Source organism: Cryptomeria japonica, chromosome 11 (assembly GCF_030272615.1).
Source record: "Cryptomeria japonica chromosome 11, Sugi_1.0, whole genome shotgun sequence".
NCBI lineage: Eukaryota > Viridiplantae > Streptophyta > Pinopsida > Cupressales > Cupressaceae > Cryptomeria > Cryptomeria japonica.
Genome location: NC_081415.1, coordinates 509,624,973 through 509,645,742, shown reverse-complemented (window position 1 = coordinate 509,645,742; position 20,770 = coordinate 509,624,973). Strand labels below are relative to the sequence as shown.

Genomic DNA, 20,770 nt, shown 5'->3' with positions numbered 1-20,770 from the left:
CTCCGCAACCTCCGTGACACCTCCTGGGTTCCCTTCGGGCAACCCCTCGATCGGTCGTCCCTCGGCAAGCTGCCTTAGCCTACGCCTTCGTTCTATCTGCTGTCTGAGATTCAATGCGGTTTGTGCCACTTCCCATTCGTCACTCTGTATCTTTTTATTTTTGTCCTTATTTAGTCTATTGGGCATAAGTCAAAGGTTCAATTTCCTCCTGGCCTGGCGCCATCTCGTTCCGTTTCCCGTCGGTTGTTCTCTTCGTAGCGTTGCAGGATTTGTTGTCGTCGCTCTTCCTGGGCAATCTCCTCCAGGTGGGCCTACTGTGCCAGCGATGCCTGTGCAAGCAGCCGGGGGAGGTGGTTCATTAACCGGTTTACTGCCGGGCTAACCTCCAGCGCTGTCCACACGGCACTTGGTGGGATTTCTGCCTCCGCCGCTTCTCGTTCGAACGTATGTCTGAATGGCTACCTGGAGCAAAATTGAAAATTCTCGCGTTGCCGTGTCTTCTCCTATATAAAGTTTTGTCCGCGCGTCGTCGGCCTCCGGGTTTACTTCACCAACGGGTAGGCCCATTGTGTCTGTGCGCCATCCGTGTCTTCCGTTCCCGAGTTCGTCTAGGCAGCGGCGCCAAATGTTTGCCCTCTCGGGTAAACGGTTAAATGCAGAACGTAAATGCACAGAACATAATGGAAATATATTAAATAACCAGCCTCTATATTAATTCCACAGTCCATGTACAATAAGTGCTTATAACATTACATCTGACACGACTAACATGATCCTCCTTCGAAGAAAAGGTACACAATATATAATACCCGAAGGGGCGCAACACAACCGTCGCGACTCCAACTACCTACCCGTCGGCCAACTAACTGACCGTCGTATTATTACCGACGAGAACATAAACATAATATAACAACATAACATAATGATTATTCCCGGCAACAAAACTTCTTTAATAGTTAATATAATATTAATAATTGAAATATGAACATTACATTAAAATAAAACAATAATAATAAATAATAATCATAACAAATAATAAATATTAATAATCATATATTAAAGGAAAATCGTGAAGTCTCATAAATGAGACGATTTTCCAATATTATTAAATGTTAATTAATAAATGTTTTAATTATCGTCTTTATTTAATCTTGTGTCCAAAGAGGGGTTACGACAGTCAACCTGAATTGTAAATTGGAGACGCGATCGAGAGCGACGCCAGGAAGAGCAAAAGCAAGAACGCACTGAAAGTGAACGATCAAAACGACGAAGCACGGGGAAGCGCACCACAACCTGAACCACAAAGTTGAGATCCACCCTCAAGACCGAAGATAAAAGAACTCACAGAATGCTACAAATATGCATTCTCAGAAACACACAGCTGGAATTAATTCTAGAAAATCAGTTGCAAAACTAAATTGTTTAGTGTACATGACTACCTATGGGCCCCGTCTAATGTAGTCAAAGTGAGGGGACACAGGTCAGTTATTTTCAACTACCGGATTGACCTGAATTGATGCCAAACAGTTGTAGGTAGTTGAGAATGTGGTTGGGAGGATAATTGAGGATTAAATGGGCATGGGTAATAGCTGCCAAGTTATAGAAGGTAGATCAAGATTGTTGGATGCAGTCAATCCTGGCCTCTGATTCAATTTGTAAAATCTATAAAAGGTAGGATGCCTCTCATTGTAAAGGGTTAGACAGTTAGAACATGTTAGATTGTTGGAAGGTTAGAATTTAGTAGTTAGGAATAGAATAGAACTGTTGCAGAAATTGTTTTAATGACAGCCACAATCAATATATGAGCATTGAAGTATGGTGTTTGTTATCTTGGTTTTCTTTTTTTGCATGGTTTCCTTCAGCAGGTATAGATAGATCATTTCTGGCATGTAGGTATTTGATGGATTCAGGCTCATACCATTGGGGATATTCTAATTGTGTATCCCTGTGTATGGTTAGTCTGAGACTTTAAAATCGTGCTTAGTTCAATTGCAGGTGTTCGTCTGAGCTGTGCCAGAATTGGGTGTTTAGGCATGCACCCGCAGTCTGAAAATCTTCTGAGTCTCCCTTGAAGATTGCACCGTTCTTGTGAGGTTGTGAGGTTGTGAGTTATTCTAGCCAAGCAAGGATTGGTTATGTCGAATCCGTCTACTCACACACCAGTCTTGTTAATTTTAGGTCTCTTAACCCTATCCTTTTGCATTTATTTTTGCCGCAACATCTTAGGATGCAGACCAACTTGTTGTAAACGTAAGGCCCCTTATGCTCCCAACAAAACACATCAACTGTTGAGTTATCCCGCAGTCATGACCTAACATTTGGAACCTTGAGGTTGTCCCCTTTGATCAATAAAAAACAGCATTAGGGCTTCCTTCTTTCAAGAGAGGATAGGATACCCAATGAGAACATTCTATTTTGCGTTGGCCGGATAGAGTTGTAGCAATACGATTTTATCCACATCAACACAATGCAAATAAAAATCTCAGAATTTTAATTTTATGAGTTTATTCAGTTTATGTGCATTTGCTTTTTGTTGTTAAACCCTTGCAAAAAATATAAAATTTAAAAAACCAAACAAAATAACACCAGCAACAGCAATAAGAACCAGCAGAGTTCTTTACACCACACCTTGAGGATTACTGGATGAATTCCAAGGATGACTTTGAGGTCAGAAGGAAGATGTTCTCCAAGTACCTATCGAGATCATAAGAACTTGTAGAGTGTTCCCTATCCCTGATCAAGTATAGGATGATGGAAGGTGCCTCCAATGTGCCTATGAGGTCAGAAGGAAGATGTTCTCCAAGTACCTATCGAGATCATAAGAACTTGTAGAGTGTTCCCTATCCCTGATCAAGTATAGGATGATGGAAGGTGCCTCCAATGTGCCTATGAGGTCAGAAGGAAGATGTTCTCCAAGTACCTATCGAGATCATAAGAACTTGTAGAGTGTTCCCTATCCCTGATCAAGTATAGGATGATGGAAGGTGCCTCCAATGTGCCTATGAGTGAGAAAGAGAAAAAGATATACAAGTCGATTGAAATGACGTTGAGATCATAGAGCTAGAAGAGATAATGAGACCTATCATGGCAGACACACGAAGGTGGCCAGATGCTCAAACCAACAAATTGAAGAATCAGATTGCACAATTAACATATGATATGATGGTAGATCCGGATTCATCTAATGAAGAGACAAAGAGAATAAGCATGAGTGATAATGCAGCCCAGAATCTCAACCTAAGGGTTCCAAGAGAAAAGAGAGTAACAAAGAAGGATCAAGACAAAACAAGTAGAGGACGAGTTCAAGTCGTCCTTCCACCAGCACCTCATCCATACAAGAGATCACAATGAACCCAATATACATCAATGCAGGTCAATCACTCAAGACAGGCATAGACCAAGCCATGAATGAGTCCTTGGAATCTACCATACAAGATAATAAAGGTGAAAGAGTAGATAAGTTAAAGCAACCTCAAACACAAGATCCTCCAGTAGCACAAGAACAAGTTGTAGACAACACAGTCGTAGCAAATGAATATGTTGAGATCGTGGATAAAGATGACCATAAGGAAAGAATCTCTCCACCCCGAGAAGATCAACAATCCAAGGAATTGGAAGTAGAGAAAGAACAATCCACTATCCCAGCATGGCTTAGAGAACGAGTAACTAGGTAAGTGCTAGTAGTAGAAGAAGACACAACAGATGACTTAGATAGCTTCTTAGAGAGAATTGGTAAGATGCTTGAGAAGAAGAAAGCTACTAAGCTCTCTATTCTCTAAGATCACAAGAGATAATACAGCGTCCCGGACTATACAAATAACTACTCCAAGAGTGGGCAAGCCAGAAGATTAGATCACTGTTGATAACTGACTTAACGAATATTGAGCTAGGTCCTGCTACTGCTGAACAAGAGATGCAAGAGTTAAATGATTCAACGAAGACAATCCGGGATAGACTGAAGATGGATCAAGGAGACAAGAGAAAGTTGGAAAAGGAATTGAATAGCTTAAGAAACTATGTCCAGCAACTTAGGAATCCGATAAGACAAGCTGACCCTTCGTGTATTCCTCCATCATTGCTTGCACCTAATTCAGTTGATGACTTGGAAGAAATGAGGACTACCTCTCACATGGTAAAGAGTTGGATTGATAATGCCTTCACCAAGGCAAATGAGTTTGTGGGAGAGTTAGCACACATATTTGAGAGAGTTTCAGCTATCCTTGATAGGATCCAGGCACTCACTACTTCCTATGATGTATTTAATCACACTGAGGAGTTAACCATTCTGAGGCTGCAAGTATTGATGGACATCCCCAAACAAACCTTGGTAAATGGTGGAGTGGTGCAAGATGGACAGACATGTGACTTCTACAAATGGTATTGCACACTTAGGATAAGGAGACACATGTTTGAAGGTATCAACAACAGTTGCACTCGAGTTGAGGAGATGATCAAGGTGATAAATAATAGAATCGTAGCAGCAGCTGAAACTATACTTGGAAAAGAGATTAAGGAAGAGGTAGAGATAGTTGTTGACAAATTGACAGAAAGAGTAAGATGTACCTTCTTCAAGACAACTGAGTCACTTTTACAGAAGCAACTGGAGGATATTCAGTCATTTATGACACTTGTGAGCAATATCTAAGACTTGGGCCCTGAGTGGGAGAAGATTTTCATTTCATCCTTAGCTGAGTTATCCTACATGGAGAATCAACAGAAGATCATGCAAAGTGTCCCAATGGATGAGCTTGACAGCATCATGTCCAGATTCATCGAATTTGCTTGTAAGGAAAGAGATAAGGGGAACAAACTTCTAGATGATAGTTTGTTATGATCCTATATAGCATCAAATTTTCTCATTGGAGGGTTCATCCTCGTAGTTTGTGCCAAGAAAGTTGTTCCTTCCTCATTGGTTGATATTTAATGAAATGCAATAATTAGGTATTTTTTTGTAACAAACCCTAAATAGGGTTTAGGTGGCACACTCTCAGCCCTTGATTTTAGATTGATATTAGCCATTCATCTGTATTGATAGCTCTATATAAGCTCAACTCATTTCATCTATAACTAATGAGAGATTTTGAAGAATTGTTGCTTTGATGTTGCCAGAGATAATAAAATCAACAAGTGTTGATGATTTCTTGTGGAGTATTCGAATATTTCTTCATCCTTTCAGAGATAGAATAGTTTGCTTCAACTATTTTAGTTAAATGGAAGTCTTTGTGCATGATTTATGGTGAAACTCTCTTGTTCATACCATTTACAATTTGTTGATTATAAGTTGTAGTGCATGGTTAGCTTGAACTCTCAAAATAAGCTTAACTTCAATTTCTATTCACCCATTGATATGCATGCCTTTGATGGTATTGATGATTGTTGGTGGTGATTTGAACATCATTAGCTATCCTTAGAATATTGCACCAGCTTTGCCTAGTTGTTCATTTGCATGGTGAAACAAAGTATGGTCGAGTTTCACTGAAATCGTCCACTGTCTTTGCATTTTACGAATAGATTAAGATTCCGCTCAAACCCTATCTTTTTTTCACTTTTTCATAGCCATTAGTAGTAGTAAGCAAAGCAAGTCATTGAAGATCATCTGAAGTTAGACTCATGGCATTTCCTTTCTTTTGAGTGATTATCTCCTAAGAACAAGTACGTAAGTCCCCTTGGATTACTAGCAATCGCATCAACCATTGAGACTACCCACACATCAAGACCTAACAGTATAAACCTTGGAGTCATCTAAAGTGATCACATAGTTCAGCATTTGAGAAGATTTTGTTCCTGAGAGGATAGAGTATTCAATACTTTATTCTATGTTCGAAGTGTCATAAAACACACATCAACAAACAACTTGTGATAGTGCAAGACCCCTTGAGTGCTATGGTCATCAACACCTTGTGGAGTGTATGGAAGCAATCAAACACAGAAAGAGACCCTAAATGAAGAAATTATTATTATTAATTAATATAATAATTACTAATGAATGATTAATTAAAATTCATTAATTAAATATTACTTATGAAGGTGCACATTACAAAGAGCACAAATAGAGGTGTATTCTTTCTATGCCATGCCCCATCCTTAATCATCATATTTTTCCTAACCAAGAAATATGACCTAAATATAGCAATTAAAATATTGTTAATTGTTTATTAATTTAATATTTTAATTTATTCATTATATACAAATTGATATAATAAAATAAATATAACAATTATTATTAATTAATTAATATTTGTTAATCAATGATATTCATAAAACGTTTTAATCAAATACTATCACATCATTCAAGTGTCGTAATGATTCTACCACATAAGTTTACCTTGATCATCAAAGGAAGAATCATCTAGTTTTGGATATACAATATGTTCACTAGCCCAATCATTGGTCAAAGACTCGATTAAGACTTGAAGTATAAACTCAATAGTTTATACATTTCAGATAGGATGCAAGCATACCATTTATTATTTATGGGCATCATGGAAGGTTAATACGGATGGCATAAATGACGTCAAAGATTAAGGAGCCGATTCTTCTCTAAGGAAGTTCACGGAATAGTTTCCAATGAATAACACAAGCGATCATGTTAATATCAATAACAATATTGATAACTGATTAAGCAATTACAATTGATTAATTTTGGAGCAATACAAGACGAGTTTAGGAAGAGACATCGGACATGTCTCTTGGAGGCATCCAATCTAATTGCAAAGATATGAGGAGGAAAAAGAAATATAGAAACAGGAAGAAAAGGAGGTGCTTAATACGTAGGCTGATATATGAAGTTTGAAATGATATTATGCAGAATTTAATAATAAGATTTAGGTAGACTGCAATACGTATGACAGTCATTTAATTTCTTTATTGTGCAAACCAGATCTGACACATGTCAGGTCTGTCTGCTTTTACAGCCAGAATTATAATAACTAATGTAATTAGGCAGTGGTGGTGTTAAGCTCTTACAACCAGAATTATAACAACTATATATATATATCAGAATAAGGAATAATATAAATATTGTAAATATGGATATTGATAATAATAAATATTAATATCATAATTACTATTAATATGGCACTTTTAGAGATTACTAATAATTCATATAACTAGTAATTAATAAATACGTAAATGATTTATAAATGAATCAGAACAAGATTAATTGTTTAGTAGGGTAAGAGATGTACAGAATGTAGGTGTAAATAGATATAAGTAATAATATTTTAATATATATATTAATGAATAGTTTAATATATATATTAATGAATATAAATAATGAACATCTGAATACATATGTTAATGAATACATATGTTAATGAATACATATGTTAATGAATACATATGTTAATGTAAGGTTCTTAGATGTTAATGAATATGTATGAACATAAGTAAATTAATACATATCAATGAATAGTAGGAATATATGTTAAGAAATAAATGTGAATATTGGTAAATGAACATTTTTATGAATATATGTTAGGAAATACATATAAATCAGGAATATGTAAATGTGGATTGTGGAATGGAAAATAGTAATAAAATGCAAAAAATGTATTATAAGTATGATTACATGATGGAGGCTATAGGGGGGAAACTCCCTTAGTCTAAAGGAGGGATTATGATAACCCCTAGGGCAGTATATATACTGAATATCTATATGCATATATATGGCTTGGTTGACTAAGTTCATCCAAGAAGAGATGGATCTGGCCGGTCCCCTCTGAGGACTTGGATGATGGGATGCGTCATCCAAGGCAAGGAATTGACATATGGTCTTCCTTGGATGGCTTGGGTGTAAGAAAGTACACCCAAGACAAGAATCAAATTAACCTTTGATTTCCTGGATGGCTTGGGTATAAGAAGTTAAACCCAAGACAGTTATCGAATTAACCTTCGATTTCTTGGATGGCTTGGGTGTAAGAAATTACATCCAAGACAGGAATCGAATTAACCTTCAATTTCCTGGATGGCTTGGGTATAAGAAGTTACACCCAAGACAGGAATCGAATTAACCTTCGATTTCCTGGATGGCTTGGGTGTAAGAAATTACATCCAAGACAGGAATTGAATTAACCTTCGATTTCCTGGAGGGCTTGGAACCAAGATGGGTTCCAAGAAGGCGAGCTTCACAAGCGCCTAAGGACATGTCCAAGTGCTGCACACGTATCCTTTTTAAGAATTGAGATTAGTGTAATTAAGTAATTGAACTTTAATTGCAAATGAGGTTAAATATGTATATATTTTTTGTGTTCTAACAATCTGTTTTGCAGGACAATGATCTCTAACTAGTAGGGACATTACATGAAGGAAGAATGAAAAGCAGAAATCCCCTCGAGAAATTTTTTGAAACTTCCATTTTTAGACACCAAATCTTATCAGTATCCGAAAATGTTTGCAGATTTGGACTCGTGGGAGAATTCTCTCTCTCGTGGACCTGGGTCCTAAATTTTAGGAAATTTCCTAAAAAATAGATGTGAAAATTGGTCAAAAATCTCCCTGCAAACATGATGAATTCAAAGACCAAAAAAATTCCTTCCTCGGGGAAGAATTACGCCCAAGAAGAAGATATTCCAGGAAAGGTGAAAATGTGGCTAAGTGTTGGAAATTCCTTCCTTCGGGACAGAATTCCAGGAAAGGTCAAAAAATGACTAAGTGTTTGAAATTTCTTCCTTCAGGACATAGTTCTTGGAAATCATGAAAATTGGCTAAGGCATGAAGAATTTCCTTCCTCAGGGGTAAGGAACAAATTTCTTTCCAAAGGAGAATTCCTTCACAACATGAATTCCACGCTGGGATGAATTGAAGGTGGAAAATCAATTTCTAAGGCAAGGAAGAAATCAAGGATGAATTGAACAAGAAATTTCCCCCGTAGGGAAAATTTTGAAAAATCCATTCTCGGGCATCAAGAATCATCCAAATTTGAAAATGATGGTAGATTTGGATTCGTGGGAGAATTATCTCTCTCCTGGACTTGAAACCCTAATTTGTGGAAAATTCCTAAAAAATAGGAGATGGTGGAAAATCATTAAAAATCTCCTCCAAAGCAAGGAAAGTTCAAGAAACTTCAAGAAAATTCTTCATGGATCAAATTCTTCTCTCCTAAAGTTTTCAATCTCCAAGGTTTTATCGCCAAGTGGCAGCTGAGTCAATGCACGCTGAATTAATGAAGCATCTCTTTGCATGCAGCCATCACATTTATGGCATTATGGCAGATTCCTTTTGCATGCAACTGTCACGTTCAGGAGATGATGGTGCATTTATGGCATCAAGGCCGATTTTTGCATGAGGGTACATTCATTGCATAGTGGGCACCTTTTGAATGTAATGGTTAATTAATGCTTCATGGATGCCATTTTTGGTAGGATTGTAATTAATTGTATATGGGCTTTATGGGGTATTTATTGTTGATTCCCACCTTGTTGCATCTTGAGTGGGGAATCTTATAGGGTGAAACCCTAATTAGGGTTTTGCATGTAATCATGGCTTGAGGCCTATATAAAGGGGTGACCCACTCATTTGTAAAAGGAGGGAAACTTGTATGAAATTGTTGCGATAAGTTTTGAGATAATAACAGTGAAACATTGTTCTTTGATGGTGTCCACTTAAGTTATTTTTTAAGCTTGCATGGTTTCACCTTCCTCACTTGAGTAGAAGTAGTATAGTGCTTTGATTTCAATGGAGAATGTAATGGTGTTTGATGAATTTCCATGGTTCATACTTTTTGCATCTTGTTGATTGTAAGTTGCAGTGTAAAGTTAGATTGAACCCCTTAAATTTGTGCTAAGTTCGATTGTAGATGGTCGTTTGGATTGTGTCGTTTTGGGGTATTCAAATGTACTTTCTCGATTTGAAAATCCTCTAGCACCCCCAAAAGATTGCACTGGTTCTTGCGGAGTTGTAGTTGATCTTGGTGAAGCAAAGCTTGGCTTATTTGGAATTTGTCCACTAGAGCACTATTCATTGTTATCACTGCCCTTAGGAGTAGATTTAGATCCTTCTAAACCCTTTCCCCTTTACTTTTAGTTCATTTTAGTCCATTCGAAGCAGAAGCATAGTAGAATTGCCATATCGGATGATGGAGTTCCAGCCACAACAAAGAAGTGAAAGAACGATGCAAATGTAAAGCCCCTTGGATTACCAGCAATCACATCAGCCAACTAAGTCACGTCTGTAGCATAAAGGAACCTTGGAGTCGATTGTTTGAACTTCTTGCAATCTTAGCATGCAATCGCACTTTGATCAAAAGAGAGTGAAGTGACCGTTACGCAACTTTATTTTGTGTTCGACATTGTCATAAAAAACACGTCAACAGGTCCTTCTATGAAAGACCCACAGAGAAGCCAAGCACCCAAGAAGTACCAAGAGTCATACTCAAGCATAGTTTCATACATTAAAACCTCAGTTTCGCTATTCATAACTTTGTGACAGCATTTTTAATCAGAATATACCCAATTCAATTGTCCAAATGAACAGCCAAATAAATTGTGTAACCACTTAAATTGTTCCATCACTTCATCTAGACACTTCTAGGAGCATTAAGCTATGTAAATTGTTGGACCTTTTGGGGGAAAAATTATATAATCAAAATATCTTCCTAATCCACAAGACAGTCCTCACAATGCCAATATTGTCCAATTGAAATTACATATACTAACATGATCCAAATGGCATAGTTAAGAGGCATTCCTCAAAGCGAAACCATTTGGAGAGTTCAAGTCAATTCAAGTGTCAGTGCGATTATTAAATATGGTTCACTTTCCATTTATTTTCAATCAGGCCTTATTTTGCAAATAGTGCCAATTAAACTTCAAAGGCAAGATTCCACATTCATACAACATCAGTTAATCCATGATTTGTGTCTCTAAGGTTAGTCATAAGACCTATCTTGACACATTTGCGATAATAACTTTTTCCATTCAAGCCTATCTTAGCACTTTCCACTGGAGCAAATTGGTCATCACTATGAATTTAGATTCGAATGATCATTCACCAATAGAGTGTATGGTTATCAGCATATAAACAGTATTTGAAATTTTGAATTACCATCCAAATTACCAGATGTTAGATAGGCCTCAACACAACCTACCTATACTTATCCAATTAGTTGCCTACAGCGATATGATGACATTAGTAGACCTTGTTCGAAGGCAATGTCCCATTTCCAAGATTCCCAAGCACCCCTTAAGTACTAAATGATAACAAATCCATTTTTCTTGTACTATGGCTACTTTGATTTTGGGGTCGTGATTCTTTTGCCGAGACCAATGTTCCTCTGAGTTTCTGGGACTAGGGAATGGGGCAAAGGGGAACAGGTTTCAAGGACAAAAAAAAATCCCAAATTTTGGGGATGGCTATAAAATAACATAAAAAATATTTGTATTTAAAATTCAAAATAAAGATAGTTAAAATAAATGAAAAAGAAGAGACGAAATTATCCATTAACCATCATTAATTCAAAAAATCAAAAAATTAATGTAACTTTTTGTGTTTAACCCAAATAACATTCCTAATATATTTGTGTATAACACGCACTTATATGTACATGAATTCAATTATGAGATTTCAAGTTGAAGAACACATACCAATAAAAACTTTAGAAGCATTACCATTAATGCCCCTAGGAATGGTAATATGGAGATCAACTTGAAACAAGGAATTGGGGAGGCACCCATATTTAATTTTTGGAGTAAGATCATTTATAACTAAAAATTGAGATCATTCTTAAAGTTATGCTGATATCAAAAATAACAATGTGAATACAAAATGGTAAGTGATAGCTTGTAGTAGGAATCTCTATATTTCCCATTATTGTCTCAATTTTTGAGTTTTCAAAAAAATAGACAACCCCTACAAATTTTGTAGTTTTCTTCTCTAAGCTACGTTTTACGAGGTTTAAAACTCGTATTTGTTAATGTCAAATCATCAGTGGGTGTGTTTGTCATCGTTGTCCAAGTTTTAGTTGGTTTTTGTTTTCATTTTCCATTTTCGTGCAATTTCGGGTTTCAAGACAGTCACTGCAAGTAGGAACTTTTTGCTGTTATTGCAAGTAGGAACTTTTTGTTGTCACTACAAGTAGGAACTTTTTACTGTCATTGCAAATATATAAAGTTTACGTGTAATCGGGTTCTAGAAACTCGACTAAAAGTCAACTCATTGTTTTAAAGTTTGCTTTACTTGTAGTCAAGTTTCTAGGACCCAACTACAAGTATGTTCAAGTCCCGATTGCAAGCCACCATTGTGTGAGCATTTCAATGTGCTTACTTGCAATCGGGTTTCAAAACCCCGATTGCAAGTTTGTGTCTACCTTGCAAACCTTTTACACTAGCAATCGGGGTTCCAAGACCCGATTGCAAGCCAATATTGCATGAGTGTTTTGATGTATTTCACTTGCAATCGGATCTTGAAACCTCGATTGCAAGTTTATTCCTACCTTGCAGTCTTACTTCATCTCACACTTGCAATCGGGGTTCCAAGACCTGATTGCAAGCTAATGCCAATCATGCAAGAATGCTTACTTGCATTCGAGAAAAGGATGTTGTCCCACCCAAGTTAGATTAGTGTTTATGTATTTTAGTTAGTTTGTAATAGTAGGAAAGGGGGAGCCTTCCCTTAGAAATAGGAGAGTTTTAAATTCACACGCTATGGCTGAAACCATAATTTTGCACACCTTCCCAGGTGTACAAAATTTTCAACCAACACCCATTTCAACTAATCTTCCTGCCAAAAAGCATGAAAGTCCAATACAAGAGTGTGAAACCCCACAAGTGACAGGTTTAACCAGTAAGTATTATGCTTTCATGGTGGTCTCTGTTAGGATGCCGGCCCTGATTGTAAAAGTTGAGCTTACAACTGCTTCTCCACATAAATTGTCCAAATAAACAGCCATCCCCTTCTCAACGCCAGGCAGAAGCACTACTAGATAAAGCATTGTTTGTTGCAGCTCTAATAAACAAAAGACGAAAAAGAAATAAGAATGTACATATATATGTCTGATGTCACAGGGATGCCCAGGACAGCAGGCCATGACCCTCAGGTCTCCAAATAGGGGAATGTACCCCACCTTTGGGAGACATTCCAAGGACATCCCCATTTTGCTTTTGATCTTTTTATGGACAAGGAGGGGGCATTCTGTCCCCATCCCTGAAACTGCATAAAATCTCCGTGGAGAAAACCCTTGGCTACACTAATCTAAACAGACCTTGTTAGGAGCCATATATTTTTGTTAGATCATCCTACTTGTGTACATTTAGTTGTGATAACGCAGAGATACCTGCATGAGGTTGTGTGCAAGTCCCAAGTGAATATTCATGGAACTGAATTCTCTGACATGGCTTTTGGATGAGCATTCCAAACTTGATAGTGCATTCACCCATGCATTCATATAAATGCAGAATGTAAAATTACCGATTTACTTAACAAAATTATCAGCCTACATGATAGTCAATTATATTATTATTATCATGCAGTCTATAGTTATAAAAGCATCAGTTTATTGCATACATATAGCCAAATCCTCAAATTCAAACTTTAAGAAATATTTTTGACCATGTACTCACACCTGCACCTACAATAGTGGTAAGTTTCTAATTCAACTTTACTCAATACAGGCAACTCGTAAAAAATCATCATAATATCTGTTATCCAACTTTACACATTACAGAAAAAGAAAAAGAATGTAGACCAGAAGGGCAACAATTAAAGAAAAATAGAGAAGGCTACAAATGACAGAACACCAAGAATATACTATTAGAATGATTATCAAACAAACCAGTGAGCTACACAGCTCTGTAACTGATGTATCATGACTCCAAAAGTGACCAAAGTATTCAGCTGCATTTAAAACCTGCATTTTGCAAGTGAAAGAAGATATCAGTCAGTCAATCAGTACCTTGATTCTCTTTTTGATGCACATCATAATAGAGATCACTCGCATTCACCATAGAAGGAAAGTCAAAAGAAGCTAACATGTTAATCATAAAATATGATAAATGTACATGTAAGGATGACACAGTAAAAGGAATTTAGGGTACATGACCAATTGGCACGGACGTGGTTGATGTAAAAGATATTGTGATGAATCCCCTTGTCTGCATAGTAGTAATACATACAGAATCACGGAACATTCTTGAGCAAAAAGAACATCTACTCCACAAATCCAATCCTAACATTTATTATGAATTCATCTGTGTAAGCAGCTTAGACAGTACATGGGTATAGAAGTTATATTTGCACTAACTAGCCTCAATATGACTGAGCTGATAAACATGGCTATTTAAGTTAATTATTATGTTTTGAAAAGGTATCAGCAAATAATAACCTTAGACTCATTCTTATGTACACTATTCTAAAGGATGAAAATATTATTCTCTTGTCATCTGTAGCTGTTATTTCCGTTCAAAGTTGTGTAACCATTGCAGTTATTCTCTCCTTCTATACAATTGTCACTCTACTTCCCTACATGGCTGTAATGAACACAAAAAGCTGAATGTATGTTTTAAGTATATATAGAGGCTAGAGAGAGGTAGAGAGTATCACTATTTTTAGTTGTATGCTCATTATAACAAATAAATTGGATATACAAAACAGCAAATTCGGATTGCATAGAAACTTCAAAACAAGCAGCCCTTCAGCTTGGTCAAGGGTTGGGCCATGGTAGCAATTTTCCTCAAATGTATACCGATGCTGCTTCCATTCACTAGTTCAGCCAGTAGGGATGCCACTGAGAATCCTCATTTTACCAATGTTCCCAGGGTAATGGCTTCAGCTCAATAAGATGTTATCTCTCGCATGCACCTTGCTTGTTTATCAATGGATTGCTTCAGCAAGCCTTCGTTTGGATTTTTTTTCCCAACAGTTTTAACTTTTACCCAATGGCTTCCTGCCTATTTAAGAAATGCTGATAGCACATACACTTAGGCTACTCATTCGAGTTTTCAAGCAGCTTTGAAGCATCTAACGATTCTCCTTTTGCCAGTCGGTGTTGTTTACAAGAAGAGAGATACATGCCTAAAGTAGACTTGGATCAAAAGGCACAGGAAGAGAAAATAATTACACCATGAAAAAAAACAACGTTCATATAATAACATAACAGGTGTAATATCCCTTGCTGATTATGGCTTCAAAATGTTGAAGATAGGCTCAAGGGATATTGTCAAACAGTTTGTATACATGAAATGTACTTGCTGATACGAATTTCTGTTTGTTATGCTATGAGTTTTAATGCTGCAAATGATGTCTTTGAATGCTTCAAATGATGCAAGATTGAGCAACAAAGTCTCAGCATGCTATGCCAACCCTTTTCTACCTTTACATGCATATAAGTGACTGAAAATGTGCATCTACAGCAACTAGGAATTATGACGAACACTTGGCATGCATTCTCATATGATAATCTAGAGCTCAATCAATATAAGCATTACATCAAACAATTGGCATGCAACTTATCCCTCCTTTATTGAGTGCAATCATCAAGTACAATGCTGATATGAATGGCCAAGACCCTTGGCTTACAATGAATGTTCAATACAATGCCAAATCTGATATAAATGATTACCTACAGCAGCAAGACCAGATAACAATGCAAATAAACTCCAAAATCATGAAGAACCTGGATATAGCAGCGCCTATGATGAAGAAGATGTAGCAATCAACAACCAAGCCAAAATGAACTCCTCTTAGGCCAAACGAAGCTTTCACCCAGCCACCCCTGTTCTTGCCTAGCGATATTTTAGATAAATAAATGCAGCGATTAAACTCCACCTCTTGGCACTTGAAACGATTGGTAGGACCAAAGGATCAAAATGCAGCAATGCCCAAAACCATAGGATGCTTCAATGATGAGATATGAACAAAAATATGTTGCCAATGGCGCCCTTGCTGTAGTATATCAGACCACTGTAATTATTTATCAGCAACCTGATAGCTACTCCAAAATGACTGCCAAGCTCTCCCAAGATGAATACTCAAATACCCACAAAGAAACAATGAACAAATGAGGCCATACAAGCAAAAATCTGAATATGGTATGCAAGATCGACTCCATTAAAATCTGATATGAATCCTCAATATGCTCAAGTTGAACTTCTGAATGAAGCCCACCACTAGCGATAATTCGGACGATATTTCACAACCTCAAAATCGCATTACCAATTGAGAGTTTTCGTTCCCAATGGCTGGAAAATGGAAGAAACCCTAGCTGGTCTCGTCACCAAACAATCTCAAATCAAATATCAAATTCTTCATGATTAGAAGCTTAGCTTGACCTTCTTTTATAATTTTTCTCCATCTTTTCAAGAAGCTTCTTTAAATAATATTAAAATAATGTTATTTCACTTAAGTGACTTTTATAATATTAATTTAAGTCACTTTATTAAATTAATTAAATATAAAGTTACCTTTTAATTTTTATTTATTTGATGACTTTAAAATTAGTTAACTTAATATATTTTAATTAAAATAATCAATTAAGCTATCCTTTAGAAATATCATTAATTGGGACAACTTAATTAATTAAATTAATTAATTATTCTGCCACCAAAAATGGGGATATTACAACAGGGTAAATTTTACAATTCATTACAAGGCTTTACAAATACTAATTCTTCAATTTACCCATGCAACTATCAAACTTGATTAACCAACCAATATACTGACTATCACATTAACATCCTTAAAAATATTTTAAAGTTCACACCCTAAAAATACCACATTAGAGAACTTTGCATTTTTCACTACTGATTTTACCCTACCAGATTGCAGCAAGATATAAGATAACAATACCAATAACAATGAAAACATAAATAGAAGATAATTAGATATTCTTATATAGGCAGTGTCTTACATGATGGGGCTTTACAAACAGATTAATTACAGACATATGCATTTTATTTTTATTCATATATATGTATATATAAACGATATTTGTTGACAAATAATGTAGAGGCAATATTTATACCACGAGAGCAAATATCAGGATTATTAGATGCTGGTAATAACAGTCCTGAAATGGTCAGAGGTCTATTGTCTTTCTATGCTCGATCTGGAAGTTATCTTCTTTTTTAATTCTGTTCTTTCTTCTATTCAATTATGCCCCTTGATCGCTTGGTCTAGTTATCAAATATTCCTTCAACGGGGGTAAAAGGTTGTGATCTTCCCAAAGTGGTGACTGCTGGAAAAGAAATAGGTCTCTTTGACCATTGCATGCCTCTTCAAGGATAAACCACTCCTTTAGATTAATGTTATGAACTCTAACTATCCTTAATGACTTTGAGGACATTGGTGTCCAAAGGAAAGAAGATCAAGCAATTAAGCTAGTTTGGATTCTCTCCTACTTCTTTCAATTTTCCTAGCATCATTTTGATCCCAATTGACACTTAATATTCTGTCAATTTTCTGTGACAGCAATTACAGCATGTTATCCACTTTTCTACAAGTGAGGAAGAATTAATCTTTACCAAATGGCATCCAATAAATTCAATGGTTACTTATGAAATAAATCATTTAACATGAAAGAAAAACACTTGATGCAAAAATCATATGGATCTTAAAGAGAGATATGCTTATGTTTATAACAACAGATTATTAACTAAAAATTAGTTCAGAAAAATACCAGTATTGCTCTAAAGATTAATAAGTTCAGAGCAATACTGGTAAAACCTATAAAAGATGTTAATGTTATGAACATACGATAACAAATATGTTTGAAAAATGTTAATGTTATGAACATACGATAACAAATATGTTTGAAAAATGTTAATGTTTAAAACCTACCCAGCAAATCATTCTACCATGAAACGATTTTTTTCTAAAAGTATTGGAGTGCACACTTTTTAAATGGCATAAAATGATGAAAAAAATGGCTTTATGGTTAATGGAAAAATGGTTTTAATTTTTAAACTTTTATGGTTACACTTACGATTATTTCATTTTCTTTCAGAAACATTATGTTTCCGAATCTACAATTATTGACATTGAAATGGTTTTATGGTAAAAAAAAATTTATTGAAATAGACTCCAAACCTTAATGAAGAGCCCAAAAATCTGAAGAACAAAGGAGACTGAAATCGTCTGACAATGCACCAAAAATCGAATGAAGAATTCAAGCCTTAACGAAATCATGTGACTTTTGAATTAGTTTGTATGAAGAATTTGTGCCTTAATGAAATCATGTGAGTGTGCCAAAAATCTGAGAATTCGTGTTCCAAGCTATCCAGTGTTTTTCTCACATCGTAAAAAGTTAAAAACCTCCGTCACGGTCGGGAAGCAAAATGAGTGAAAACTTTTAGGTTATTGCAACTCAAGTTTTTTTTTTGTTTTTACCGCCGAGTTTTTGCCCAAAACCACACATTTTTCTGTTGTTTAACTCGCAGCAAGTTAGGGCAAAACTTGTCCACGAGTTTTTCAGCAAGTGACTAGCGGCCAAAAATGGCACGCAAGTACTCACAAGTCTTTCAAAAAATCTCCAATTTTTGCATCTTTGATCTATATTACTTCTTACTATTTAAACACATTAGGGTTTGGGAGAAGAAGCATGATAGGTCCACACTAAGCCCAAGAGTAGAAACTCACTTTCTTGGCCCCAGTGGCAGAGAACATGGACATCCACTTAGGGTGGCCTACCTAGTGGAATGTGTGTACCTGCTCTCCCTATCCATCCCCCATCCCCTAAGGTCGATAGCCATCATTGTAGAGTCAAAAAGGGGATCATAATAGGGGCTTCTCGATTGTCCTATCTAAGCACAAGAACAAATCTTTTCCTTCTCGGCCCCAGTGGCAGGCAACATGGACATCCACTTGATGTGGTGTACTTAGATGACAACCTCATAATTCCCCTCTTCCTTACACCTCCTTCCTTCCATACATGATGGGGCTTTATAAGCAGATTTATTACAGAAATGTATTTTATTTTTATTCATATATATGTACATATAAGAGATAATTGTTGACAAATAATGTATAGGCAATATTTATACCACAAGAGAAAATATTAGGATTATTAGATGCTGGTAATAACAGTCCTGAAACGATCTGAGGTCTGCTGTCTTTCTATGCTCGATCTGGAAGTTATCTTCTTTTTGAATGCTGTTCTTTCTTCTATTTGATGATGCCCCTTGATCGCTTGGTGTAGTTCTTAAATATTCCTTCAGCGGGGGTGAAAGGCTGTGATCTTCCCAAAGTGATGACTGCTGGAAATGAGACAGATCTCTTTGACCATCGCATGCCTCTTCAAGGATAAATCACTCCTTCCGATTAATGTTATTAACTCTAACTATCCTTAATGTCTTCGACGAGATTGCTCTCCCAAGGAAAGAAGATCGAACAATTGTTAATATTGAATCTGATCTGCAATATCTCAATCATTGGAGATAGGCGATTGCAGTGTGTGAAGTCAAACAATTTCATATTTTGGTTTGCTGTTCCTTTGATGTTAATCCAGGGCCATGACATCTCCTGCTTATCCTAAATGTGTGTTAAAAGTTTGCAAATTGAATCAAAGCAGTTATCTATAAAAAAACAATAACAGTGGAATCTGGACAGTGTTGGTTGAGTTTGACTTCAAGGACATTAATGTTTTATATAAATATTATAATATAGAATGCACCACATATACGGTTCATCATAATGGCAGCACACTTTGGAACTTCTCATATTGAAAGAATCGGAACAACAGTAGTAAATACAAATATCGTCAGACAATATTTATATTGGCAACAACTATTCCATACACATTATTGATCATTCTGATTGTGTTTAGCACAACTATAAAAGTCCTTAAATAGGACAAAATGAAGCAAGACTGTTTTGTTAGGGATAATGTCAAAATTCAGGAGAAAGAACATGATATTTGTCTGTATAAAGTTCAAGAAAAAGGACGATGTATAGTCATTACACTTGGGCTTGAGTTTTGCCTCAATAAGGAAGAGTTGAAGTAAAATTCAGCAGTTGGCAAAACATGAATTGTGAGAAGTAACATGAATGACTCAGATTTTCAAAAACATTGTTTTTTCTATACAAGGAATTCACTCCAACTAAATTAAAAAATTCCAAATCTTGGGTGAAAATCAGAAACACTCTAGCTTTCTGATGAAATCCACTCAATGGCTCACAAAGAGTCAATTGTATGAGAAAGAAACAAATTAAAAAAATACTTTAATAGCTACAGATGGCCAAACTAGGATGATGGGATTCAGAAATATGGCAGGCTATGACAGTGACTCAACAGTGCTAAAAGGAACAAAAAAAGTGCTAGGAATAAATGGGGACTAGAGAAGTCAATATATTTGAAATTCATTTAACAAGACAAAATATTATCATAGAAAGAATATATACAAAAGAAATTCCAATATAACCAAGTGAGGGCCAATAAAGAACAAGGCTTATTCACTACCAACTTCAGAAGTAACAGGTGGACCGGCATTCTCATCAACCACCAAGAACAATCAACAGAAACTCTGATGGCATCTTCACAAGAATGGCCTCAGAAAAGAGTGCTGGAATGAATAATTCTTGGGAGAAACGAGTGTTACTCCTAGAAACTATTTTAATATCATAGCCTAACAATTCTCCAGATGTGTGAGAAAATTGACAGTGCACGTATGTCCCTTTAGTCCCAACTGTGACCGTGAGAGATAGCTGACCATCCATACTGTGTGCGATGAACACAAGTCTCAGGTGCCCAAGTAGCTCTTGGGTGAGGTGATTCCATTCCAGAAATAATGACTGCCTATGCTCATGACTTAGAGAAATCAGAAATATATAGAATAACATATGT

General features: G+C 36.1%; 1 protein-coding gene across 1 annotated transcript in view; it reads right to left on the bottom strand.

The window, feature by feature from the left end:
- The window catches only part of LOC131034553 (uncharacterized), a 400,008-nt gene that overhangs the window by 288,176 nt on the left and 91,062 nt on the right, over positions 1-20,770 (bottom strand). The window contains exon 7 of the mRNA XM_057966103.2: positions 13,769-13,843. Coding sequence (XP_057822086.2) covers positions 13,769-13,843 — 75 coding nt within the window. The remainder of the gene's footprint in view (positions 1-13,768; positions 13,844-20,770) is intronic.